This window comes from Patiria miniata, unplaced genomic scaffold, assembly GCF_015706575.1.
Source record: "Patiria miniata isolate m_02_andy unplaced genomic scaffold, ASM1570657v1 HiC_scaffold_9, whole genome shotgun sequence".
Lineage (NCBI taxonomy): Eukaryota > Metazoa > Echinodermata > Asteroidea > Valvatida > Asterinidae > Patiria > Patiria miniata.
The window spans coordinates 4853225-4880846 of record NW_024037076.1 but is presented as its reverse complement, the minus strand read 5'-3'; the positions used below and the strand labels follow the sequence as shown (position 1 = coordinate 4880846).

General features: G+C 39.5%; 1 protein-coding gene across 1 annotated transcript in view; it reads left to right on the top strand.

The window, feature by feature from the left end:
* Positions 1-27622, top strand: part of LOC119720717 (collagen alpha-1(XI) chain-like) — a 78577-nt gene that overhangs the window by 24541 nt on the left and 26414 nt on the right. The window contains exons 16-36 of the mRNA XM_038190528.1: positions 1296-1349; positions 3588-3641; positions 4129-4182; positions 4906-4959; positions 5544-5642; positions 6704-6748; positions 8293-8400; positions 9526-9579; positions 10549-10656; positions 12009-12098; positions 13455-13508; positions 15223-15276; positions 16098-16151; positions 17152-17205; positions 17560-17667; positions 18695-18748; positions 19921-19974; positions 21840-21947; positions 23191-23244; positions 24214-24267; positions 26272-26325. Coding sequence (XP_038046456.1) covers positions 1296-1349; positions 3588-3641; positions 4129-4182; positions 4906-4959; positions 5544-5642; positions 6704-6748; positions 8293-8400; positions 9526-9579; positions 10549-10656; positions 12009-12098; positions 13455-13508; positions 15223-15276; positions 16098-16151; positions 17152-17205; positions 17560-17667; positions 18695-18748; positions 19921-19974; positions 21840-21947; positions 23191-23244; positions 24214-24267; positions 26272-26325 — 1422 coding nt within the window. The remainder of the gene's footprint in view (positions 1-1295; positions 1350-3587; positions 3642-4128; positions 4183-4905; positions 4960-5543; positions 5643-6703; positions 6749-8292; positions 8401-9525; positions 9580-10548; positions 10657-12008; positions 12099-13454; positions 13509-15222; positions 15277-16097; positions 16152-17151; positions 17206-17559; positions 17668-18694; positions 18749-19920; positions 19975-21839; positions 21948-23190; positions 23245-24213; positions 24268-26271; positions 26326-27622) is intronic.

The following is a 27622-nucleotide window of genomic DNA, read 5'->3' as shown; positions in this document are numbered from 1 at the left end:
TGTAAGGCCGTTGATGCAGTCATAGATTGTTCTAAAATACAACACAGTAGTTGCTGAGAATCCTGTCAGGATATGTGTCATCTGTCTCGGCCTCAATCCTGGATAAAAACCCGGTAACATGGTGTCAGAAGTGGGATTGATATATGCAGCAAATACCAGGTACATCACCTGGATCATTCTCAAAGACTTATCTCCATACCATTTTTATACAACACAGCTAGAATAGACTCTGTGCATCTCCTAGATCAACACTGCTTGGTTTGATGTGAAGCAGTATTCATTTTGAGGGTTCTCTTTCTGGTGATACATGCACTTAATTGTGCCAAAGATATAAGCCTCTGGAGTGCGATTCTAAAGGCAATATTCTGTGTTATTTTTACCCACTGATTAAGATATTTGATTATATACAATAATATATAATTATATTTTGACAGAACTGTATATCAAACTGCAGGACGCCATATCTGCTTAACATATTAGTTGATGATGACGATAATGATAATGATGATGATGATCATCATCATCACCTCCTTCTGCATCATCTCTTCCATCTACCTCCTCTTGATCCTTTCCCACCACACATCTTTGTTCCCTTATCCCCTTTGATTTTCACCTACACTGGTCTTCCCCCTGCCCCTTATCCCTCTTTTGTGTTTCTCTTTCAAGCTCTGAATGCTTGTGTGTCCCCTACATGTTTGTTTCTTGTTCCTCTGTCATTTGCGTCTGAAGAAGTCCTTGCGAGGACTGAAATATCGGGCAACTTTAATTTTTAGCTGATGATAGCAGCTCTACAAGTACTCATGTTAGTTATTGAGTTAGTTAGTTTGTTTGTAACAAACGTTGGAATGCGCACCTGTGGACTATGACTCACCAATAGCCAGCTCCTGCTTGAGGCCCTGTGTCAGACTTGCATTATCGAGATCAAGTTTACGTTGTGATGTTCAACAAATGGGAAATCCTTTATTTCAATGCCAGGGCCATCATGTGCATGCAAGAGCGCCATCTACCTCATACAGACTAGGCAGAAGGTACACATGGACGAACAAAAACTCATTGGCCCGCAGCTTCCGAGACCATTTCGAGCTTCATTCATTCGTTAGACATAGGCATTTGTCCGTGGTCTCCTCCTCAAATTATGCACAGCTGGGATCACTGGTCCGCTCCCACCACAGCCCGTCTTTCCAGTGCTGCTGCTTTCAGTTCGATGGTGTCACACCCTGATCATTCGAGCTTGTTTGATTTATGTTAGTTGAATTCATTTGCTGATAAATTTTTCCATTTTTCTTTACGTTTAGGGCGTACAGGGACCTCCGGGACCTAGGGGTCCAGAAGGAATTGTGGGATCGAAGGTAAGTTAATCTTCAGCCTTGCACCATTCGGATCAATCACATTATGAACCATTGATGGTTAAAACTTCAGGGGGAGTAGAAATATCCTCAGTCGTTTCATGCTACTGAAACTGGAGATAAACGCTGGCCTAATGGGTGCACGCCTGTAAATAGGCCAAAAATCCGTCCGCCGAGATCATGAATAAAAGTTATACCCTCAAAATATTCTATATTAGAGAGTTTTGAGAGCCATAAAATTGGGGAATTGACGAGATATGGTAATGAACCTCTGGCCCGGACTTGGGGTTTCCAATTCTGAGCATTTTGGATGCTATTGGGCTGGAAAGTGGCGCTATTTTGCCATGTTGTGGAGGGATCGTTTTTCAAGATGGCTACTTTTCCGCTTTGGGGAAAATAGGGGTCGTCTTCTTTGGGTGAGAATATCTCGAAAAGTCAATGGTCAACCTACCAAAAAATGAAAAGAAAATGAAAGATGACACATTGATCATCATTTTTCTGTGCAGCTTGAATACCTGTGAGGGTTCTGAGTATTTTTAAAAGAATTTTGCAGTATGCGCATTTAGCATTAGTGTTTATTGGATTTTTTTTGCAGGGTTGCACCCTGATAAGCCACATTGGCTATTGACAGACTTTACTTTATTTTTAAAACTTATTAAGCCCCAGTCACACATTACGGTTTGGAGCTACCAATATCTATGGTTTACTAAAAGTCAATGGATCGCGATGAACCATCGAGATTCGTGGAGAAATTGAGTTTCTAAGAATGCACTATGGTTTTAGGACAGATAGCCAAGACTGTACTACGGTTTCTCTACGAATGCACCACGTTTTTTCAAGAATATGGACGGATTGGTGAAGAATAACAATGGTATTACTAAGAATAATGATTGTCTGCGATTGGGCCAAGGGTGACCAAGGTTCTCCTACGAATAGTCAAGAATACAACCTTAGCAGAACCCTAGAACATCCGGGCATATCCGTAGGACATTCGTAGTGAATTCGTAGAGATTTCTGCCACGAATGAGCTACGAATCTCCAAGAATATGTAGGAATAGCCACCAATAACACTACGAATCAGTACGGTTGTCCTACGGATGTCCCATGGTTGCACTGCGGATTGATTTTCATGATGTTTTACCACGAATACCCAAGGAAGATGACAGATAACCAGGGATGTACTACGGATGAATACGGTACTCCCACAGTTTTTCACAAATTTCAAACCGTGGAAATCCGTAGCTCCAAACCGTAAATGTGTGACTGGTGCTTTAGCACTTACATGTATGGCTACATACTCAAGAAAGTCATCCACTAGACCCTTGATAGCCACAGCCCCCAAATACTTGACTCAGCCATTTATGAATATACGTCTTCCATGGTTAACTCGTTTTGCTGGTGTGTTACAGTGTTTGTAGATCAAAGAGTTTGATCTACTCATGGAAATATTGCTGATGCTGGCAAAAATTGGCCAATTATCCACAAATAAAAAACAGAAACAAAGTATGAATGGAAAGTATTTATTTCATCGTTATAGCTTTATTGTATAAATAAAGGGTTCATGTGATGATTTTTTTTCTTTGGAACACATTTTGTGCAACTTTCTACTCCGATGAAATGTATGAAAATTATTTGACTTCCTTTTTTGGTAAATATTATTGAAATTGCACTTCCAGATTAAACATAAAAAAATGTCCGATTTTTTCTTGGTAACGGATGGCGCTGTTGATGTGATGTCATTTCAGGAAGACACTGCTCAGTTTATGGGTTTTCCGTTCAAATTGTGAACCCATTATTTGCTCATTGAAAACAATTGTGAGAAAGGTTTGCATTTTGCTTACTGCCATGTACTGACACAGCAACGAATCTCCAAAGAAACGAAACTTTACCAAAAATTCTAGCAACTTTTTGTGTTGAAATAGATGTAACATATGAGGTTTCTGCCCAAATGACATCACAGTTTTGCTCATGAATATGGCAATAAGCATTAGCGTAAAATAAAAAAGCACCAAAATATCGTTGAAAATGGTAAAACGAAAGTTGAAAATAAGGTTAAATGGGACACGCAGGTGCATTTCCAAGGATTGCATTAAAAAAAAATAACATTGCATGGGCCCTTTAGCGTTCTGAGATAATGTTAAAAATGAGCAGTAAATAACACAATTGTTTTGACTTCACCGAATGAAATAATCCACAAATATCATATTGCTTATCAAAGTTTTCTTTTCTTTGTCCCTTCAGGGAGAGGTGGGCGTGCAAGGAGATCCGGGACCATTAGGTGTACCGGGAGAAAAGGTGTGACTTTGATTATTAAAGGCATATTGGATCATTTGCATTTCTCCCAAAAGTAAACTACAGAATTATCAAAAAACTGACTTAGATTAAAGATCGTAATGAAACTTCAACATGTTAGGTTTTGAATGTTCTTCTTCGGATTTTGAGTGGTGCTATTATTGGACACGAACAAAATGCACGAAAGGTAACTTATCATTTATGCCAGTGAGTATCAATCAGCTCCTGTTATAACTCTTTAGAATATTACTCCTGAGGATGTAATGCAAATTGCATTTTATTATTCTGTCTTGTTTGGTTTATATAAGCTTTCTTTTATTGATCACAACTTCCATAATATGAATTGGAATGTATACAATTATTTGTACACAAAATTATTCTGGGCCGCTAATCTAAACTCAAATGATCGAGGCCTGTTAAACTTTTGTTAATGAAGAGTAGAGATCAAAGTTTGGCTGATGTCATTTTGTTGTTATTTTTTCCCCCACAGGGCCAGCTTGGGGCCCCTGGTATGCCCGGATATCCTGGAAGAACTGGCGATAAGGTAATGACAGCATTCAGATACAACCTGGTTTGAATTAAGAGAAGTAGATTAGTGTTTTCGTAGCGTCCATCACAAGTCCATCACAAAGTCCATCACAAGTCCATCCCAAGTCCATCACAAGTCCATCACAAGTCCATACCAAGTCCATCACAAGTCCATCACAAGTCTATCACAAGTCCATCACAAGTGCATCACAAGTCCATCACAAGTCTATCACAAGTCCATCACAAGTCTATCACAAGTCCATCACAAGTCAATCACAAGTCAGTCACAAGTCCCTGCAAGTCACTAGTTATTCAAATGAACTGTTACAAAAGCAGTCCTTTGTCATTGTTCACCCCTTACTCGTGACTGGACTTGTGAAAAGACAAGCGAAATTACTTGACTCGACTACAACACTGAAACAGACTGTAATTTAATTACAGTCTGTTTCAGCTCTTTTGTTACAAAAGTCTGCAGGATCCTTCAGAAAGAACGGGGTACCAACGCCCATTCATTATCGAGATGCGGCCTTACTGTTCCTGAGGTGTTGGTGTATTAGACTACCTCCCAGTGCAAAGTGGAGGGAGTATTACACCTAGCCCATATGCGTAGTTAATCAGGTCTTGTCATAAAGAAATAAGTTACGTTTTGGAAGCTGTACTGATCAAACAACTGCCTGAAGCAGAGGCTTTATACGAGATATTGAAATGTTTTCATCTGCATATCTTCTATTCCATTCAGGGAGACAATGGCCAAACTGGCAATAACGGCAAACGAGGAGAGAAAGGATCCAGGGTGAGTTGTATTTTGTGACGCGAGCAAGAAATCTTAAAACATTTGATTAGAATAACTTTCATGGCATCTTTATTGGATCATAAATAGGGAAAAATCTGCATCACAAAGAGAGTAGCCTTATGTTAAGAGTGTACAAACTCATATATAGCCAATTTGTGGGTCAACTTTACCTTTTTCGCTGTTCAGCCTCCATATTTGTCCGTTTCTTGGAATAAACAACACTTGCATGTGACATATTTCCACCACTGACTCCACTCCACGAGCAGGGTCTGTGGTGGCTCACCAAGATGAGCTCCGAGAATGACGTCCGAGCTAATCAAACTGTACAGGGCTAACCTGAGTCGACCCGGTTGAGCTAATTGAATGCACCCATAGTGACAGCTCCTGATCCGTTATGCGTAAATGGGCAACAACACGTGCAACTCTCTTCCGCCAAACTGCTGTTTCAGTTGCACCTTTCATACTCAAGTGCATGCATGTCAGAGTTGTTGTCAGACATTGACAATAAAAGCTATCGGTCAAAACGCCATTGGGGGGACTTGACAGATTGGCTCATTCATTGTGTTGTGCTTTTATTGTTTTAGGGACTGTCGGGAATACCGGGCAATGTCGGCGATCGCGGGCCGCGAGGCCAGCGAGGTGAACGAGGTGTTTCAGGGAGTTCAGGACCGATAGGACCAAAGGTAAAACGACGTAGGCTAGATGACAAAATGGCTACAGTATTTGATATGTATGATGTATTTTCTAAATTACATCACTGGTTTTTGTCTGGCCTTAACTTTGTTCAGGAAAGAGACTATGCAATCACTACATGTATGTCTATACATGTACATGTACGTATGTAGAATGTATGTATGTATGTGGTGTTTTGGTAAATGTTTCGTAAAATTCAAAAGTTTAAGTCCAATTGGAACCAAACTTGGGTCATAGATGCAACAGGGCAACCGTCATATGATAATGATGTCAAAGGTCACACACCAAGGTCTAAGGTCATCTGAGGTCAAGTTGTAAAATAGGCTTAACATGTAAAATTGGTCTCATTTGAAAAAGTTGAAGTCCAATTGGAACCAAAATTGGGTTATAGATGCAACATGGCAACTATCATATAATAATGATGTCAAAGGTCACATACCAAGGACAAAGGTCATCTAAGGTCAACTTGTACAACAGGCTGAAAATGTAAAATTGGTCTCATTTGAAAAGGTGAAGTCCAATTGGAACCAAACTTGGGTCATAGATGCAACATTGCAACCTTGAGTCATTGCAAAATACGAAGGGCCTTTCTCGAGCCTGTGTTATCTTATAATTATTCCAGGGACAAGCTCGATATCTAGAGAATTGAAGTCAATAAATTCATAAACTAAAGACAAAGAAAGTATCAAATAACCTCAAAAAACGATGTTGTGTCTGACACGAGGTCATTTTCCAGTTGAGTAACTTTATTTAATACGCCATTTTGTTTCGTGATTGTGAAATTTGAGAGAATATTTGTTGAATCCTAAAGGGTATCTGATGCAGGGTTCATACATAGAACAGATGTTGTTTTAATTTCAAATAATAACAAGATTATATTGTACTCGACAACATCAGCACATGACTGCTGCATGATGTTTATTCACTTCAGTTTGTTTGTAAAAAAAATTGAGAAGATGTTGTTTCAGAACTAGCCCCTGAAAACCTTATCAGTCATTCTTATTATCTCTGTTATTGCAATATTTTTGTGTTAACTCTTTTTTTCGGACAGGGTGAAGAGGGCCCACCAGGACCCAATGGTCTCCCTGGTGATCGGGTAAGTCCTGAAACCATCCATCTCAAAAACCAAGGTCTCTGATTGGTTAAATGTCTTTCCCTCTATTTGCATATGCAAATTAACATCCACAATGGTTTGGCTGTAAAAAGATTGCAATATATAAGTTTTATAAAGGTATGCAGGTTAGACTACTTGGCTTCATGCCGACTTTGTAGCCTTCCCATTAAAACTAAGGCTCGGTGATTTTTATCATCTGGTAATTCTATAAATTAAGAGTCCAAAGTGTGACATGTTTCCTGTCCCTGTTACCTTGGAGTGTAGTAAATTTGCCATTTGAGTGTCATTAAGAATGACTTCAACACTATTCTATTTGTTGGGTAGGTAGTTTGCCATGCATATTTGGTCTTGAGGACAACTGCATGTAAGGAGTGCTTCTTTTAAGTACTATTATACACATATAGACTGGCAATGAGGTCACTAGTGCACGTCTATGTGCCCCGAGGGACTGTGAGTGTTCCGCCGAGGGAAATAGAACCCTCTTCTGGTCACTCACAGGCCATATGTCGGCTCTGTCCAAAATCACCTCTGTCGAAATTCTAAAATAAGAAATGAATTATGCCAGTCCATATGTGTTATAGAACTCACCTCTGTCCAAAATATAATATAAGAAAAGAAACCTTTCAGGGTTTTATTATTTAACTGTTTTAATTCAAAAATTAACTCATAATCAATTCAACAATTAAAGGAACGGTTTTAGTTTCCCTAGAGACTTTTGTCAGAAGGCGCTTTTACCAGTCAAAAATCGTTGAGTATAGTGCCCAGTCAGGCACTATACTGTCGAAATTACGCGGGTCTAGTTCACACTGACGCAAGTTTCATACGCTAGCCTGTATTAGTGAATCACACGTGACCGCGTTTCAGCCAACCAGGATAAAGAACACGCAAGAGATGTGTTATAAAAAATCATAGAGGCCAGATGTAACAGGGACAGGAAAGAAGTTGACCCGGAATTGATAGAATGACCAATAAACTGTTGATAGTATACAAATAGTGAATGTTTATGAGTGCAATGGTAAGAATAATATCATGAGGTGACAGATGGAATGTTCCATTCCACGAGGCAAAGCCGAGTAGATTGGAACATTCCATCTGTCACCGAATGAAACTATTCTTTCCATTGCACGAATGTGAAACATTCACTATTTGTTTTTATACAACACCTGAATAAATCCTCATCACCTGATTGTTTAGAGCCACCAAACGCATGAACATATAATGGAACTTCTATTTACCTTGGAATAAAACTTCTTTTTTGGTGGTGCGGCCGGGCAGTGGTTTGGGACGAATAATTCAATAACATCTGATTAACAACCCACCAATGAGATGAAGGGGATTTATTCTGCATTATATAAAATGAATTAATTATGTATGATTTGCATTTTATGAATGATAGCAACAGTATATTACTTATGCGTTGTTATAACTGAATCAGAATTTTTCAAGGAGAAATTTCAATAGGATATGTATTCCTTTCTAGTGCATATTTGTTTGTATTTTCATTATTTTGCCTATTTTTATCACAGGGTCCAGCAGGTGTCAACGGTATGCGTGGGTTCCCAGGCGCCAAAGGCCCCCCTGGCCCTATTGGTCAGGACGGCATCCCAGGTTTCCCTGGTGGACGCGGAGAGGCAGTAAGTTCTCAATTATAAGTGTGATACCCGTTACGACTACGTCCAAGGTACTTGGCTACAGACAGTAGTCCCACAAGCATCTGAAGTCATATTCAAACAAAATGTTCTATTAACATATCCAGTCAATAAAGATAGGACTTGACTTTCAGTGGCCCACCCGGGGGGCCCCCGGGCCCCCCCCCCCCCTCCCAGGTTGTAATTTTTAATTTTTTTTGGTAATTTTTTTTATTCCCACGATTTGACCTTGGTGATATGTATGTGGCCTATTTTCGAGTAGAATAATAGGGGGTGTAAGTGGCGCCACCAACGTCAAAATAGTCTGCCCCCCCCCCCCCACAAAAAAAACCTCCAAAACCAAATCCTGAGTGCGCCACTGTTGACTTCGGCTGTGTGACTTGAGATGTGACGATCCCCCAAAATATGGGGATGTCACCGACGTGTGTTGCTATTTGAATTTATGTGATGTACATGTACACTAACAGACTAAAGAAAATAACAGACAATAATGTGTTTGCTGCATGCATTTGTATGTATTGCAAGAGTTTATCAACATCCAGATTCTCTTCATATTTTCTGTTGAAGGGTGATTCTTCAGAAATTGAACCTAAATAATTTTTTTTTGGGGGGGGGGGAAGTTATTTAGGTGATGTAATACAAATGTTTATTGTTCACTAAAGTGGTGATAGTAAGTAAAGGTGTAAATTTCTTAAGTTCTTTAAGTCTGAAATGTAGACAAGTTTTTTTCTCCAGACACTTAGCCTCCGTAAAATCAAAAAGTGGGTGGGGGGGGGGGGGGGGAGGTTTCTGGTACCATCCTTTCAATGGGGGCGCTGTTTAGATCCGACGATTATTTACACTACATGCACTGTATCACGGAATAATGTACATGCACCCCTAACCAAGCTGGCTATGTACGTATTTTTTCCAAGGTTAGCATTTTTGTTCATTAATTTCTATGGAAATTTTTTTTTTTGACAGCTGGGGGTTTTTTTTGACCCCCAAATCCCCCCACCCCTCTGGATCCGCGCCCGGAACCCAATTTTATGTCACACAGTGACCAAAGAATGGCCCTGAACCTTTTATTTTCTTGGCAATTGTTATGAGATTTTGATTTTCACTTTGCAGGGTTTTGAAGGCAAGCCAGGGCTACCGGGCCCTGCCGGAGTGATTGGACCACAGGTAGGTACTAGTCAGTCAGTGATTTAAAAAGCCAATGTGTCTATAAAATCTGATGAAAAAAAAAATGGGTTTTCTTCTCACATGGAGGATGTTCTGTCTGTGCTATTTTCCATTTTCATCCCGAGAATTAGATTTTGTTTTTGAATTGCTATGTTTGTATAGGTATTCACTTTTGAATGAGACATCAACAAAAATATTGGCCCAGGTTTACGTATTGCCTTATTACTTGACTAATTATTAGATGCCGGATAATATTTCAGTTTGGAGAGAGTAGATCTGGACTGGTTCCTGCCCCATTTGGAGCCGGCTTACTTGTAGGGCAAATCTGTTTGTGCACAAAAGTAACCAAGATGAGAGATCTTTGTTTAGAGGGTAGACACCCACAATAAATACAGCATAGAACTAGACATGTGTCGTGTTTGTGGACAAACACGTAGCTGTTTCGAATGATTAAGCATCCACTGCCAAGTAGGAGTTTCATCAAGTCGAATGTACAGGTACATAAACATTCTTCTAAAAATATTGGGCTGTGAAGAAATGAATTTGGTGTGATATATTGACAAAATGTAGATGACGTCATATGACTAATGATGAGGTCATCATGGCGTAACTTGTTCAGAAACAATACAAGCTTTGGGTTATGTCTGTGCCTACTGTGAAGTTAATCTTGTCGTTTTTTTAATGTATTTTTTTTAATTAGAAAATTGGAAAAAAAAGTAATTGGGAAAAAAGTGGGAAAAAAAAAAACGTAAACAAACAGCTAATAATGTTGTGCATTTCGAAACCTGACTAAAAAATACGTCAACTGAGGGTACAATGATCATTTGTAAAACACCCAGCTAGGGGGATGTTGCTCTTTGCATGGCATCCCGCTGGTGAGAACAAAAAAGCCCTTGGACAACGCTGAGTATACAGTGCTTATCAAATGACATCATTCAAAGCCCAATTTTGATTTTGATTTGAATGTAGGGTCCTCCGGGAGAGAAGGGACCGGAAGGACCGCAGGGCTTTCCAGGGGGTTCTGGAGCCCCCGGGGAAGTAGGATTACCAGGCGAAGCTGGTAGCACCGGTATCCAGGTAAGCATACAATGTTTGCAGAATGCATCCTTGACAATACAGTACCGATCGAAGTTTGACGCCATTTAGAACCCGGAAGTGTAGTGCAAACAAATGGAGTACGCGTGCGTGTTGGTTCACGGTCTGAATCACGCGCTAATGTCTTTTACACACATAATTGTGTGCTTGATGTATTCACTTCGGTACTCTATGCACGTGGTTGTCCATCATCTCCAGTTGACTACGTCATTGCCTCTGTTTTTTAGCTGCGGCTGAGCAGCTCAACAAGTCATCATGTCTCTCTGTTAGTTCGTTTACTCGAAAAAAATGTTCGAATGCACAACTGTGCACTATACAGGGTGAGTAGAAAAAGCGAAACCCAAATATTGGGACCATTGTTTTAGTGAAGTTCTGCATGTAGCACTTTCAAAATCAAGGACAGGAAAGCCCAACTCATAGGCTTTCTATTAGTACAAGAATCATTCAAATCACTCATGTACTTTTACAGAATATTACAGAAAGTTGCAGAATTTTAAACATAACCATCGTTTTAAAGTTCTGTCCACGGATCACAAGAAGGTAAGTGTTCTTTCAGCAAAACGAAAACAAATCACATCGGGATGTGTGTGAATTGTTTTCGTTTTGCTGAAAAAATGCACACTTTTTTTGTGATCCGTGGACAGAACTTTGAAACGGTGGTTGTGTTTAAAATTCCGTAACTTAAAAAAATACATGAGTGATTTGAATGATTCTGGAACTAAAAAGAAAGCTTATGAATTGGGCGTTCATATACTAGATTTTCAAAGTGCTACATGTAGAATTTCACCAAAACAATTGTCCTGACATTTGGGTTTCGCTTTTTTCGACTCACTATGTACATCACCTTGGCCAACTCCAGCCTGAGGCCCTGTGTCACTTTAATGCGTCTCCAGTGAGGAAGGACAGAGTTGCATTAGGCCCAAAAAAAAAAATATTCGGTCTCTGGTCAGACCAAAGTTCCGGAATTGATGCGGCCACGCGGCTTTTTTTTTTCTTCAAGCTTGGATTGTACAGACAAGGTGGGGTACTATTTTGCTTTGGTACTTTCGATCATTTGCCTTGGTGCAATTTCCCATTCCTTGGTGCTCTTTGGTAAAAAAAAAAATTGAGCAGGTGCGGAAATAGAGGGCGCTGTTGGAGCTACTGCGGAACATTTTGGAAAAAAAAAAAGATCGACGCGCATGATTAAAATCGACGCGCGCGCTGACCAGAGACCGACTTATTATTTTTTTTGGCCTTATCGAGGTTGTTATTTTGCATTGTGACATTTAGCCTTAGCGCAAACTAAATGGCATTCATTTTACACAATTTCTTGACCATTTTTTATCCTCCAGGGTAGAGCAGGGCAGCCTGGTCTTCCAGGAAGTGAAGGGCCGCCGGGGATACAGGGCTTCCCCGGAGAAAGAGGTCTACAAGGCGTTCAGGTTGGTATTAAAACTTCACATTCTTTTGATTTCTTCAAAAAAGGTTATCAACAATTTTGAGTGCTGTTAGTGTGGTTGTATCTTCAAGGCAGAGTGGATCATTTGCAGCTATCCAAAAAGTAACTCACCAAATGATTGTTAAAAACCTTTTGTCTCGCCTGAACATTGTTCAAGGAAGTAGACTATGCGGGGCCATATCATAAGTCCAACGCCTTATAGGTCCGACGCCTCATAAGTCTGAAATTTCGGACTTATGAGGCGTCGGACTAATGAGGCATAAAATTGATTTATTCCGCCTCATAGGTACGACGCCTCATAAGTCCGACACCTCATAAGTCCGATGTCGGAATAACAAGGCGTCTAAACTTGTCGGACCTACGAGGCGTTGAAGCTATGAGGCGTTGGACCTATGAGGCGTCGGACTTATGAGGCGTCGGACCCATGAGGTGTCGGACTTATGGGCCTTTATTTGGTTAGGGGATGCGATTTTGTTGGACTTACGAGGCGTCGGACCTATAAGGTGTCAGACTTATGAGCGGACCCCGACTATGCAATCAATTTGTCTGTCTAAATATATATGTATGTATGTAGTATCTCCCTGAAATCGTCTTCTATCATAATTTACAGTGCCCGATACATCTCTGTAGAGCTATAATTATGCAATAAATTCAGGATACGAGTTATTCAAAGTTCACTCTTTCCATTTTGAAGTGCGATATCAGGAGAGTGCTTAACTATAAAAAAATAGTAGCTAGTATATCCAATGAAATCGTCTTCTATCACAAGTCACAGTGCTCGATACGTCTCTAGAGCTATTTTGGTTAAAGTTTCGTAAAATTTGTCTCATTAAAGTCCCATTGGAACCAAACTTGGGTCACAGATGCAACATGGCAACCTTCATATGATACTGATGTCCAAGGTCACATACCAAGGTCAAAGGTCATCTGAGGTCAAGTTGTAAAGTAGGCTGAACATGTACAATTGGTCTCATTTCAAAAGTTATAATCCAATTCGAACCAGACTTGAATCATAGATGCAACATGGCAACCTTCATATGATACTGATGTCCAAGGTCACATACCAAGGTCAAAGGTCATCTGAGGTCAAGTTGTAAAGTAGACTGAACATGTACAATTGGTCTCATTTCAAAAGTTGTAATCCAATTGGAACCAAACTTGAAGTATAGATGCAACATGGCAACCTTCATAATAATAATGATGTCAAAGTCACACACCAAGGTCAAAGGTCACTGTGTACAGATTATCGTGAAAGCAGATGAGATGCATGGTTCGAGAACCATCTTGTTGCTTAGTTGAATTTTCAATCTTCTTTTTTTTAACTTTCATATTTTTACAGGGACCTGATGGGGAGGAAGGTGAAGACGGTGGCCCAGGGCCAGCAGGACCACCGGTAGGCATGTTAAGGAGAATACACAAGAATATGTGGATTTGTAATTTACGACTTCACGAGGCGCGAAGCGCCGAGTGAATTCGCAACTTACGAATCCACACTTGCGAGTGTATTTTTCGACTTAAAATGCGTCAAAAGAAGTATTGTCATTAACAGTCCAGTGAGTGGAGATGAAAAGACTTGCATATCTTGTGTCGAGTCGTGGCCATATAAAGGGTAATTTACAAGGGACTTTTTTGAGGCTCTTATACGTAATCAAGCATTATTGCATGTTTAGCCTATGTATCGCCACACCCATGCATCCAAGTCATTTTTAGTGTAGGTTATCCTTACGTCAATTATATTGAGATTTCAGACGATGATTTCTTTATGACCCAAAGTAGCTTTTGCAGAGACAGCGGAAAATCTGACAGTGAAAATGCATTGTGTAATTTTCGGAAGGAAATTGTCTGACATGTTCAAAGTGCGGATTCGTAGTTCTGAATCCACACTTTACTAAAGATTTGTGGTTCCAAATTCACACTTTGTGACCAGTGTAACAGATTCGTAGTTCAGAATCGACACTTTTAACAATAGTGTGATGTCACATTAACGGCTTAACTGAGGTTTACCGGCCAATTGATCCTGTAAGCTCGGTGGTCGATTGGTAAGACATCTGCACTAGAAAGCAAGAGGTCGTGGGTTCGAGTCCCACCCGAGTGATTTTTCCAACTTTCAGTCGGGAGGTAACACACTGAGTATACAGTGTTGAAAAAACGTCGGTGAAGGGCAAAACCTAATTTGATTTATTTCACCCCAACGCAATATTCCATCTGATAATGAGGTTTACCTCATCGTTCATTTCAAGCAGCCAATTTCACGAAAATTTACGCAATGGTGTATTTCCACTTGCACCGCAATTCACTGCACAAGCTGAACAACGTTTGGAAAGAAATCCATACATGGCCATCACTTGTTTGTTCCTGCAATGACCTATCAACCATCAGAAAGCGATAACGTGCCCTAAAAAGTCAAATTTAGCAGGGAAAATACTGAAGCATTTACTGAGAAAACGCTTAGAATTTTTCAGACAAGTCTCATAGGGTTTGTGCACAGAGTGTCAAATGATGTGCAGGTATTAAATTCTTTCCCAACATTTAACTTTGCGCAACATTTCAGTTATGACGCATTTCACGAAATATTCACAGTGCATAAATCTGCGACTTTTTATGCAGCAAATATTATGATGAAACTGACGCAGTCATTTTAGGATGGTTATAGGATGCTATAGTGATTGAAAATGGACTATCGTGATCGTCATGGAGCCTGTCCTTGCTCAACTTGTCAAGATTGATACCATAAACTCACAGCTCTGTGTTGGAAGTCATGGAACTTTCATAATTTAGCATCAGAAACCGACAGAATGCGACAAATTTTGTTAACTTTCATACCCGACAAAATGCGACAAATATTATTGATACAAGCGTTTTCATTTCAAAGTTTTTGCCGTATGAACAAATTTGACAGTTTTGATCTTTATTTTGATGAGCTAGGTCATGGATGTTTCAGAATTTGGTCATGGAATTGTCACGGAAGCTCATGGAATGTTATTGTCCTTAAAGGTGCAGGAACGCTGTGGAGTCGTGAGAGGCAGGAAATACTAACTAGAAACAACAACGTGACCTTTCTACTTGTCCCTTATTTGACCACTTTAATCCTTGCCTTCTGTTTACAGGGCTCCCCTGGCGTTCAAGGCCCATCGGGATCACCAGGACCTCCAGGAATGCAGGTATTTACATCCCTGAATCTCTATACTCTACAATATGTCAAAAAGAAATTGCACAACAAAATATTATCGAATGCCAGACGTAGAATGTGTTACTAACATCAAAAATATACAGTGAAATCTTGATAGGTCAAACTCTGATAACTCAAAACAACTGTTAATTCAAACAAAGAATCCATTCCCTTCAGTAGTATTACAATGATATAACAACCTTGCTTAACTCAAAACTCTGCTCAAGTCAAATTTTGAACCTGTTCCCTTGAGGTTTGACTCATCGAGATTTCACAATAGGTATGGTTTGAAGGATACGCCTTTCCACTATAGAATAAGACATGATCAAACGTCCAAATCGGATAATTTTTGACAGAGTCATGGGTAATTTTCCCAAGAGAGGTCAAATTGACCATGGGACCAAGTTTTCAATAGGCATTGGGACAAAGGTAGCCTAATGCCTCTGTGTGGGTAATTGCCTGACCTACTGAAAAAAATGTGTTAATGTGACAGCAAGAAAGTGTTTAGAATTCGACATTTTAAAATAATGTTTAAAGACTTCTTTTGAGTTTTAACCACTTGTTGCTGACTTCAATTAATCAATGTCATCTGAATCAAGACATAAAACACAAGTTCATTATAACTTTCTGTAATTCCCACATTTTGTACTTTTAAGTTAGAGTTGACTGATTCTTTCCAAAACTTCTTTTAGAATAAAAGTCTTTCCCCCATAACACACATAATAGATATTGGTTCAAATTATGATCGCAGTAATGGTTTTATCATGCCTGGGTTTTTAATGGTTTTGCTTTTTCCTTTCTTTAATTTAAAAGGGTCGTCCAGGAGAAAGAGGACCAGAAGGTGGGCGGGGACTAAAGGGAGAACCAGTAAGTAGCAGCTCTGTCTGCTTCTTCATCCACTTCTAGCTGGGGTGGTGGTGGAGGGGGGGCTACTTAGCATTTTACTCTCAGTCATCACGGCACATTCACCAAAAAGCAAATATTGGATGCAACATTATTGACCTCTGTGCAAAAGTGACCAATTAAAAATGTTCATACTACAGGAAAACATCCCATCGTGTAGGCATAAATGTAAAGCATAGTGCCGTTCACTATACTTGATGCTACTTTTTATAAGTGCGATGTCAGATGAAAAAAAACCATACAGACCAGTAAATTAAAAGTCTTAGTCACCCGTTTTTTTTTCAGCATTTGATGTCGGGGTAGGGGGCAAAGTCAAAGGCCTTTGGCTTGGTTTTCTCTATTTCTCGTTCGTGTCAGACCTCTCTGTACCATTTATGGACCCAAGTACCTGACCCTTGATGTCAGGAACCAGTTCGAGAATATGGGATCAGGTACCCAACTTTACAAATTACTCCAGACAATTCAAACGATAAAGGTTTTGAATGTCATTTATGGGGAATTTTCAAAATGAAAACCAGGCAACATGGGAAAACAAAACATATTTCATTTTTGTGAAGCTCGCAAAAGCTGCAGTTTACATCGTAAAGCTATAAAGCTCACTGTACACACTTGTATCTTGCTGTATTGATGCACTGATGTGGCAGTACATTTATCATCTTTTGGACTTTTATGAACAATCTGAACAGCAACTTCAGAGATTTGAAGTTTGGGTTTGGGTTTCTTTAACGGATACCTGGGTACCTGTGGTTTTGTTTTCAACTGGGTACGCGGTTCCTATACCACCCCTGTAAATCCACACCCCTACAGTAACGTCTTCGTGTGAGCCCCAGGTCCTGTCAGCAATGCATTCAAGATTCACTCCCCACTGTGTCTCCCCCAACTCTCTATTTCCACGCTAAGGGGATTCCAATCTTCATGGTACATGTATGCTTCTTCACACTATTTTTATATGATTCATTTGCAGGGAGACTCAGGACCTGTGGGTCCTGTTGGTCGAGATGGAATGCCAGGCCCAAGGGTAAGCTGCTTTTAAACTTCAATCCTAGACCTAAAATCTTTTGGATGGAAGCTAATTTTTAGTTTTTGTATGATAAATCTGATGGTGGACTTGAGATATGTGCAACGGGTGAGCGTGTCTTTAGCACACACGATACGGTAACGGATCTCCCTGGCAGATGGTGAATGGACCAGTGAAAACGGGGCTCTCGATCATGAATATTTATGAGATACATGAAGTAATACAAACTGTCCACTCATGTGTATCACAGGGGAACAAAGACCAGCTCTCAGATGTGACATCAGATGCGAGGGGTTCTGTTAAAAGTAGTGTTTATTATTGACCTGAGCATTTGAAATTGTCTTTTATATCTAGGGCTTACCAGGTCAAGTTGGTCTGACGGGACCACCTGGCGAGGACGGGGACAGGGGAGATCCTGGCTCATCGGGGTCGAAAGGTTCCAAGGGGGAAAGAGGTGTTGAGGTAAAAGTGACAAATATTAGATTTTTTGGTTATATTTTTCCTGTTCTGGAAGGCATTTCTACACAAATGTCGGCTTCTTGCAAATGCCTCCATGTATCTTATTTATAATTTTGTCATATTTGCACATTTTTATCAGTAATGTTTTTCATCTATTTTATTAAACGTAACCCAATAGACATTGTATTGCCCCAAATCCTGACCTTGGGAACATGTGTGCTTGTGCTCTCGAGCAAGGCACTTTACCATTATTGGTTCGTCCATCGGATGGGACGTAAAGCCGTAGGTGTGTGTGTGTGTGTGTTGTGTAATGCACGTTAAAGAACCCAGTAACACTTAACTGCTATTAAAGAGAAGGGGTTTGCCCCGGTGTTTCTGGCAGTGGCTGCAATATGCGCTGCAGCATCTTGTAAACCATTATAAGGTGCTACATAATGGGTCTCATATTTCTCATAAACTTTATTTACCTTTCTTTAATAATAGACATGTCTCCAGCGCCTTGAGTACCTAATAGTTGGTAGATACATGCGCAATATAAGACTCCGATATTATTATTATTATTAAACTGCCCTGCCAATTACTCTTTTGTGCCCAAAACCGCCCAAGCACTCAATTGTCTTCTGGATTCATCAGTGAAATTAATAAACACAATGTAAAACAATGTAGCGCAGTTGCTATTTGGTTAATCAATTTCCTTTGTATCACATACAAAATATATATTCCATTGAATTCACTAAATTCTTTGAATTCGTAACAGCGAATGTATTTTTCCTAATCGCTTTTGTGCACTCCTTATTCTTGATTAATTACATATTTTTCCCTTGAAAAAAAAGTACACAAGGAAAATAAAATAATAATGAAGACAAATTACTTTTACAAAATCTGACTTTTTACAAAAATACACAAAACTTTAAGGCCCAAGAAAAAAATGACCCATATAAAAACAATGACATGTTTGCTTTTGGAGTTTACAAAATTTGATTTAGTATTTTCATTTCAAGTTATAACATTTATTGGTTTTTGTTTTCAGGGGCCCATGGGCCTCCGTGGAGAGAGAGGTCCTCTTGGAGAACCTGGCCCACCGGTGAGTCAATGTTGAATTGCTTAAAGGAGATCCTGGGTTTGTTAGGGCTCATAACTCAGGATTGAATGGTTCGTGGTTCCAATCCAGCTGATTGCCCTCAAGCAAAATCATTGTCACTTGTCCCTGTCCACTCATTGGTACAAATTGGAATTGGTATTAGTTTGGGAGTTACCTGGGATAGACTGGCATCCCATCTAGGAATAATTGAATATTGTCACCGAATTCATAAAAAGAAAACTAGAGGTATAATGCAAACGCTATATGAGCCAGTACATGTAACTTTGTATTTATTTACTTGTACGCTCTTTCATTAACTTTTTATAAATGAACAAGTTAATTCTGTGCCTTTTTGTTTACTCATTCATTTGAACATAAGGATTTTCATTCATTTCTTTCCTTGTTCAATCCTGTTTTTGGTTGCTGAAATTATTATTTTTTTAACATTAAATTCTATGGGTTGCCAAATATAAACTTTGAATAATGTTTTCCAAAATTTCATATATCTTTCATATCTCTACAAGGTATTCATTGCTGCAAATGACTAATTGTTTCAGAGAATATTCCTAAGATATTCAAAGGGAACTGGTATTAAAGAACATTGTGCAGCATTCAGACAAACAAAATCAAAAGGCACATGAACAAGTTTTAAACACTATCTTTAGCATTTTCAACCCAGTCGACGATAGTTTCAAAAAGTAGACAAAGCTTCTGCTCGATGAACTTGAAACTATCTCATGGATATTTCCAGGAAGGAACTTGCATTTAGTGGAGTGCTGTGGCCTCGTGGTTAAGGGCATTGGATTCGTGGTCTGCAGGTAAAGCTGCAGGTTGTGGGTTCGAGTCCAGCCTGGGGTCATGGTGGGTGTGCCCTTGGGCAAGGCACTTTGTCACTCATTGCTTCTCTCCACCCAGGAGTAAATGGGTACTTGTGAGGGCAGAGATGGTTATTGTGATTGAATTAGCTTCCTTGCGCCCAACAGGCAGCATCGCGCTGTATACTCCCCAGGGAGCTGAGATGGTATTTGGAATGTTTCATGGGCCCAAATGAGCTGGGGTAATAATGATGTAGCGCCTTGAGCACCAGTCCTGGTGGATACGTGCGCTATATAAATACCCACTATTATTATTATTATTATTGTTTTAAATTGTCTCTTTTTTTTTATTTGTTCCAGGGAGAAGATGGTGATCCGGGAGTACCAGGAGAGATGGGACTAAGGGGTCCTAAGGTATCTCACTTCTAGACTGACTTATTATTTGGTCCACCATTGTGGTGCTAAATTCACTTAGTCATTCAAGTGATTCAATTAAATAAACCAAAGATGAAATGATAGGACTGTTTTAAAATCGATGCCACAGTTTTACTAATCCGTTTTTCCCCCTTAGATTTGCAAAACATTAGCAGAAAGAAGTAAAAAGAAAAGAAAGGGAAAAAGGGCACATGAGGTCCTGTCTGTTGAGGTCTCCCAACCCCCCCCCCTTTTGTAAATTTTCAAAGGCTGGTCGATAAGCTTCTTCCAGTTTGACCTCTCCCCTCCACCCACCCCTCCCTTAAAATATGGTTGTGGATCAGCCAGTGACCTTTCTCTCAACCACCCAGCTATGATCCTGGCCAATTCTCGCTGGGCCCCCAACCCCCTGGCCTCCATTCAATGTTGTCTCTCATTGCACAGTGTGAGCTCCATCAGCTGGAGAGAACAACATTGACAGGTGGAGCGGGAGAGTGTGTGACCGTGGCAGGCTCAGAAAGTGTCCAGACCATTTTGGCCGGGATTGTAGCACCCTCTTTCTTGTTATGTTTATGCCAGTAGTTTGGTTTCTGCAACAAACTCATTCAGATACAGCTACAGAGTCTTGGGTGGTATTTCAAAAGAGTAGGACTGACACAGGGGATGAAGGTTGAGGCAGCAATACACACATGTTTTTAATACAATGGCTAAATCAACTCGTCCTGCCCAAACATTGCTAAAACAAAACGGAAACCGACCTTCATTGCGAGTAACCTCCACTAGAAACTTCTGAGAGAAAACAGTCAATCTAACTGTAAACTGGCCAGCCCTCTAATCTATCTTATAATCCTTTGTCCAAACAGTGGCTTTATAATCCATAACGCTTAGCCACATGTGCTGTCACACAGCTGATATTGACAAGTGCAGGGGATTAGCAACAGTATCTGATAACAGCTAGGGCCAGTTTGTTGACAAAGGGATTAACAAGATGAGACTAGTGTACAGCTGGAAGTACTGTATTCTTCCTGAATTTACAGGCGATAACTTGGTAAGCTGCTAGAAGCACTTACACCTGATGTTACCCAATAAAGGAAGCCAATCAAAGTCTGTTAGTGAGAATAATTGTTAATTATGATAATACAAAGCATTTGTAATGTGCGCAGTATCTGAAAATAATAGTCATTCAAAGGTCAATGATTGAAAAGTCATTGCATGTGAAAGTGAAGGTCATTATGTGTCAGAGAGAAAGTCTCACACATAATCTGTTCAATATCTTGATCAGTTGAACAAAACATTTGTCAACTTTAATGATGTTGTGTGTTTCACATTGTCATTGGTAAGGGTAATGGCTTGAGTTGCTGACCTGACTTGAGTCCGACTCAAGTCATCATTTGCATTAACTCGACTCGACTGGAGTCTTAACAGGTAAATAACTGGACTTGACTTGACTAAAGTCACGTTTAGCCTTTGACCCAACTTGTAAAAGAAAGGCGAGAAAATGGTTGTGGTGACTCATGGTAAGTTACTACTTCACATTTTCGTCAAGTAGAGAGCTGGCTTGTACTGAATACAGCGCATACAGACATACATCATATCTCAAACTCCTACCTTGTACTGTCATTACAAAAACTTACCATCCCCGTACCAGATGGTCTTCAAATGACAGCAACACGGTCCGAATTGAGCAAGAATTTGATTTGAATCAGCTCGAGCAGACATTAACTCGACCTTACTCGACCTTGACCTTATGGCTTGACTCGACTCTAGTTGTTGCATTAGAATGACTCGACCCAACTTGAGTCACAAAATTTAGTACTCAAGTACCACAATGTCATTAGTAATCTTTTTTTTAAAAACTTTTGTAGGGTGAGGAAGGCCCAAGTGGTGCGCCTGGTTCCCCAGGACCCATCGGGGTTCAAGGCCTACCAGGCTCAGCGGGACCCAAGGGAGATTTAGGGGATCCAGGAATCACGGTAAGTAGCCTACGTCTCTAAATCAGGTTATGACTACATCATGCATTCTCCGTATTCCATGCACTTCTATATGATATGCCTTACCAAAAGCCATTTAACAAGACAATTGTGAAGTTTGCATTGATTGTTCTCAAGACATCTAGATATCATGACTCACTTCAAGTTGTCATAATCATTGTATTTTCTGCACCTTTACCAACACTCAACCCAAACAAATGTTCTAATGAGTTTTGGACTACAATGAAAAATGAAAATTTAGGTGGTGTCACATGACACACATTGACGACGTCATCCGGGCATCTTTTTTCTGTGCGCAAAATTAGGGTCTTGTCCTTTGCCGACTTTGCTTGGGATAAGAGTGTACGATAGTTTATGGGATCTGGGATAGAAGTTTGAGAATGTGTAAACAGAAGTAGAAATAAAATCAGCTCAAATGATTTGGCTGGAGTATAGCAATTTCATTCTGAAAAAAAACAACACATTTATGCAGAGGGATTAGAATATTTTCATGCAAGTTCATAATTTTAAGTATTTTCCTGTTAACACGTTCAAACAGCATGAAAAACTGTCACTTTAAACTGTTTCAAGTGGAAATGGGGGGGGGTTCAGAGATTTCTAGAGCACGAGTCACTGGGACAACATTCAAATTTGTTGGCTACGGCTAGCAACTACCTATAAAGCAGTTGAAGCCTCCTCCTAGAAACACGTGTGCTACGGCTAGCCATAGCCAAGTAATTTGGATGCAGCCTGAGAGAGACGGATTTAGCTGGTTATCACTGGCGAAAAAATTCCAGTTGAAGCTAGTTGAAATAGTTTCAACTGGTACCGGTTGAAACCATTGGAACTGGTTTCAGCTGGTACCGGTTGAAACCAGTCGAACTGGTTTCAATTGGTACTGGTTGAACTGGAAAATGGTGGGTGGTTTTGATCTGGTTTAACTGCTTTACATTGTGAGCTGGTTTTGAACTGGTACGAACTGGTATTTAACTGGTTTTCAACCAGTTAAACCAGTTCAAATCCAGTTCAAAACCAGTTACCAATTTCCAGTTGAACTGGTTTCAACTGAAATTTTTACCTGGGATATCACGGTTTACAGAGCAAATTTGAAGAGTTCTTGCCATTTATTGAAGCCAATCATCAACAAGAAGAATTCCACTCATAATTGCTCAAGAATGCCAATCAATCCAGCCTATCTGTAATGATGTTTATTATTCCATTTTTTATATTTTTTATAATAATCTAGGGTCTACCGGGCCGAATGGGTCGACGTGGTGAAAGAGGACCAGTGGGTGCTGAGGTGAGTATAGTACATTTACCGATGAGCTTGGTTGTTAAAAAGAAAATAAACACCATTTTCAAAAACTGTGTTGTTGCTGATTCAAGAAAAGAATTCTGAAGCTGGTTATTAAAAAAATAAACTAACCTGTCAAAACCTTAGCTCAATAAATATCATACTTTTGGAGAGAACTGTGAAAATGCATCTTCATTTTTCTCGTCGTAAAGGATAGAACTCTGTTGAAAGCGTGATGGTTTGGTCCTGACCATCGCAAGGAAATGACGGTTATTCCTCTTTTCTAAAAAATGACAGCATAGTAGGTGCAAAGATTTCACAGGATGTGTGATCCTATTATTTTCTTGCATTCAATTTCATAATGTTTAACAGTTTCATTTTTGAATGTTTACAAATGGTGTTCAATTCCTTTTAATGATCAAAACGAAATTCTACTTCGTTACACATAATGTAGCATATGTTTGTACACGGAGCTCGCGCCTATGCGAGCTCCTATATTTGATAACGCAGATTCATCACTTCATCAAAATGCAAATTGTAGAGCCTACATAAATCTAAATATAGCACAAGTGTAAAATCAATGAGACGAAACGAAAAACTGAGTGTGTTGCACATTAATTACTTTGTGTAATTAGCATAATTAATGACCAATACAATTTTGTGTCTTGAAATTTGGTCATCATGTAGAGGACATCATAAAATGTTAGAATATCCAAAAATCTCAAATTGCTTAAAATCTTTGTTTTGGACGGATTTGTCACTTCGTCAAAACAGTGGCGATATGTTTGTTTTCTTCCTCGTATTGGTTGATTCTCAGATAACGCAACATTTTATTGGTACTTCGATATGTTACCCCTGAAACTTTGAAATGTTACCCCACTGCAGTTAAACTTTGTTAATTTCTCAAAAAGTTCGTACTTAATTTTCTTTTCAGTAAGTTGATTTAATTCATTCCTATCTGTCCTTGTTTTAAAGGGTAACCAAGGCTTACCAGGAAGAAGAGGAAATGACGGTTCCATCGGCCAAAAGGTACGCCATGCAATGCTTTTGCTTTAAGTCCAAGAAACGGTTAACAGCTTAGTCGTTATATGGACCTAAGCTTCTATTTCTAAGAAAAAAATAATTTCCCAGGTCTGTGTCGTGAATTTGAGCGTGATCAGTGGCTGTACAGGGTGAAAAAAAAGCGAAACCCAAATGTCGGGACTATTGTTTTAGTGAAGTTCTGCACGTAGCACTTTCAAAATCTAGGATATGAAAGCCCAATTCATAAGCTTTCTTTTAGTACAAGAATCATTCAAATCACTCATGTACTTTTCAAGTTACGGAATTATAAATACAACCACTATTTTAAAGTTCTGTCCACGGATCACAAGAAGGTAAAGTGTTCTTTCAGCAAAACGAAAACAAATCACATAGGGATGTGTGTGAATTGTTTTCGTTTTGCTGAAAGAACGCACACTGTTTTTGTGATCTGTGGACAGAACTTTGAAATGGTGGTTGTGTTTGAAATTCAGTAACTTAAAAAGTACATGAGTGATTTGAATGATTTTTGTATTAGAAGAAAGCTTATGAATTGGGCTTTCATGTCCTAGATTTTGAAAGTGTTACAAGCAGAATTTCAATAAAACTAGTCCCAACATTTGGGTTTCGTTTTTTTTTTACTCACCCTGTATTGTATGCTGGTGATCTCTGGCTGTATTGCATGCTGGTTTATGGCTTCTGACTAGCGCCCCTTGAACAAAGATATTGACTTATTGGGAAACCGCCAACATAGGGCTGGATAGCTCAGTTGGTAGAGCACCGGAACGTTTATCCAGAGGTCACAGGTTCAAGCCCCGCTCCAGTCAATTTTTTCGTTCAACTTTTCTATTGTTGTAATTCACCCACTCAGTTTCCCTTGGGTTCATTGGAGGAAAACAAATAATAAGTGTGGGACAGTCTCAGTTTCACAGCAACATATACTCATTTGAAGATTAAAAAATTACAATTTTGTGGATTAAAGTTCATAAATGAGTTTATTTAAAAACAATACAAACTGAGCCGTGGCCTCATGGTTGGAGCATTGAATTCATGGTATGCGGGTAATTCTGCAGGTTGTATGTTCGAGTCCAGCCTGGGGTTGTGGTGCGTGTGCCCTTGGGCAAGGCACTTTGTCACTCATTGCTTCTCCCCACCCAGGAGTAAATGGGTACCTGTGAGAGGAGTTGGTTATTGTGGTTGATTTTAGCTGCTTTGCGCCGAAATGGCAGCATCGAGCTGTATGCTCCCCAGGAGCAGGGTATTAATGATGTAGCGCCTTGAGCACCAATACTGGTAGATACGTGCGTTAGTATTATTATTAGGTTAGATTAGATTCTGTAACATTTATTTTAATGATGTCATTCTTTACAATATGTACAAACATGTATAAATGACATAAGGAGTACAATAATATGACATTTGATATGTACACAGTGATTAATAATAAAGTAGCAATTTAAATGACAACATTTATGTGTAAGGTTGAGCGATTTAAGAGAATTATCTAAACTATTCCAGGGTGAGATTCCTCGATGAACAACACTATTTTTAGACATCGACATTCTTTTAAACTGTACGAACAAATTTCCCCTGCGCTACTTTCAGTATTATATGCATGAATGTTAGATGTTATGGTAAAACCAGAATTAAAACAGGGAGGGAGTAAGTTATGTATAAATTTATACATGAATTTTCCCAGATTAAGGCGGTGTAAGTCCAGGCATGCAACTTTTCCTCGGATCAGCTGATTTCCTCTTTTTTCACTTCTAATGTGTTCCATTGAAAATAGAAAAACACTGTACAAAGTCTTGGAAAGATTTGAATTTCCTCTCTTTTTTGTGACTTCCCAGTTGCATGCCTGTAAGTCGTTACATTGTAATAGATTTAAACCTTAGTCTGAATAATTACTACAGGATGACAAATATGATGAGGAAATCTTTATTTTTTTCATATATGTCTTTGTTGTTGATAACAAATTAAATGTATCTTGTCCTTGTATTTTTTCTTTTCTAGGGCGAGAAAGGATCTGTTGGTATCCCAGGACGAACAGGGAGAGTTGGACCCCCGGTAGGTTGATACCAATTTCACTTTAAAAGAAAAAAAATGCCGGTCATTTACTTTCAGATGTTTGTCTCTCTGAGAAGGTTTGCCAGTCTGTGCCTTGATATTGAGCACATAGTACAGCGTGTCTCAAAAAAATGTAGCAGTCAAATAACATTTTTTGTCTGAGGAAACTAAATCGTTTTGGTTTTTTTTGTAAAAGAATTACCATGAAACAGGATTTTTGTTCTGTATGATTTGGAACTTTTGTTTATTTACGCCAAAGCTTGTAAAGACTGTCAAAATCTGTTTGCGCCAATTTTTCAGATTATCTGGTATCTAATAAAAGGCATTCACACACCTTTTTGGTATGTGAATGCCTTTCATTAGATACCAGATAATCTGAAGAGTGGCCCATCTTGGAATTCAAGTCCCTTCATTTTATTAGCTGTATCTCTGGACTGGGGTGTCCAAATGAGATGGGATAGAGACCATTGTGTACATATGTAGCAAGATATGAGACAGAGGGAGCCCCCTCCCCCTCCTTTGTGTCAGTCATTGTGTTAACAGAATCTCAGGAATTCGATTGAGATGTCAAGGGGGATGTGTTAGGTAACAATAGTCTAGGGTTTGCATAGGGTATAAGGAAATTATTGGGGGCAACCCTTCGTCTCATTTCGTGCTAGGTATAATTGTGTAGAATATTTACTATACCTTCAGACTAGTTTTGCAAAAAGAGAGAGCTAGTATTTTTATTATTTAAGGATTGACTGCTACTTTTTTATTGACACACGCTGTACATTGTATGTGAGGGCTTCGCGTGAGATTGGGGAGACGTCGTGATTTCAAAACCTCACATGACGTTGAGAAAATGTGAAGTGATGGCAAAATGTGTAAAAGTTACACATTCAACATCACCCTCCAAGTTGTTTATCGCATATTTACGCCACTGCCTGTGAATAAGCAAATAGCCCCACCAGTGAGGTTTAAAAGCAGCCTGGACTCCATGGGTTGCGTGCGCATACCTTCACTAACCCCTGGCCATGTAGAATACAAAAACGATGCTGATTGACTATTCAGAGTGTGCTGCGCGCGTATCTTGAAGGCTGCACGCATGCTCGCATTATCTCCTGCATGTCACGTCGCGTCGCGTAGGAACATTTTTTCCAGACGGCAAGTTGCCTGTACGATATAAATCTGCAAACCTTGGTTTTTGCCCAAACATATCTTGTTTTGTAAAAGGAATGACAGAGGTACCGGGTATGCACATTTAATTTAAATCCTTGCTCTATAACGCAACGTTGAAATCTTATCTTGGAAAGGT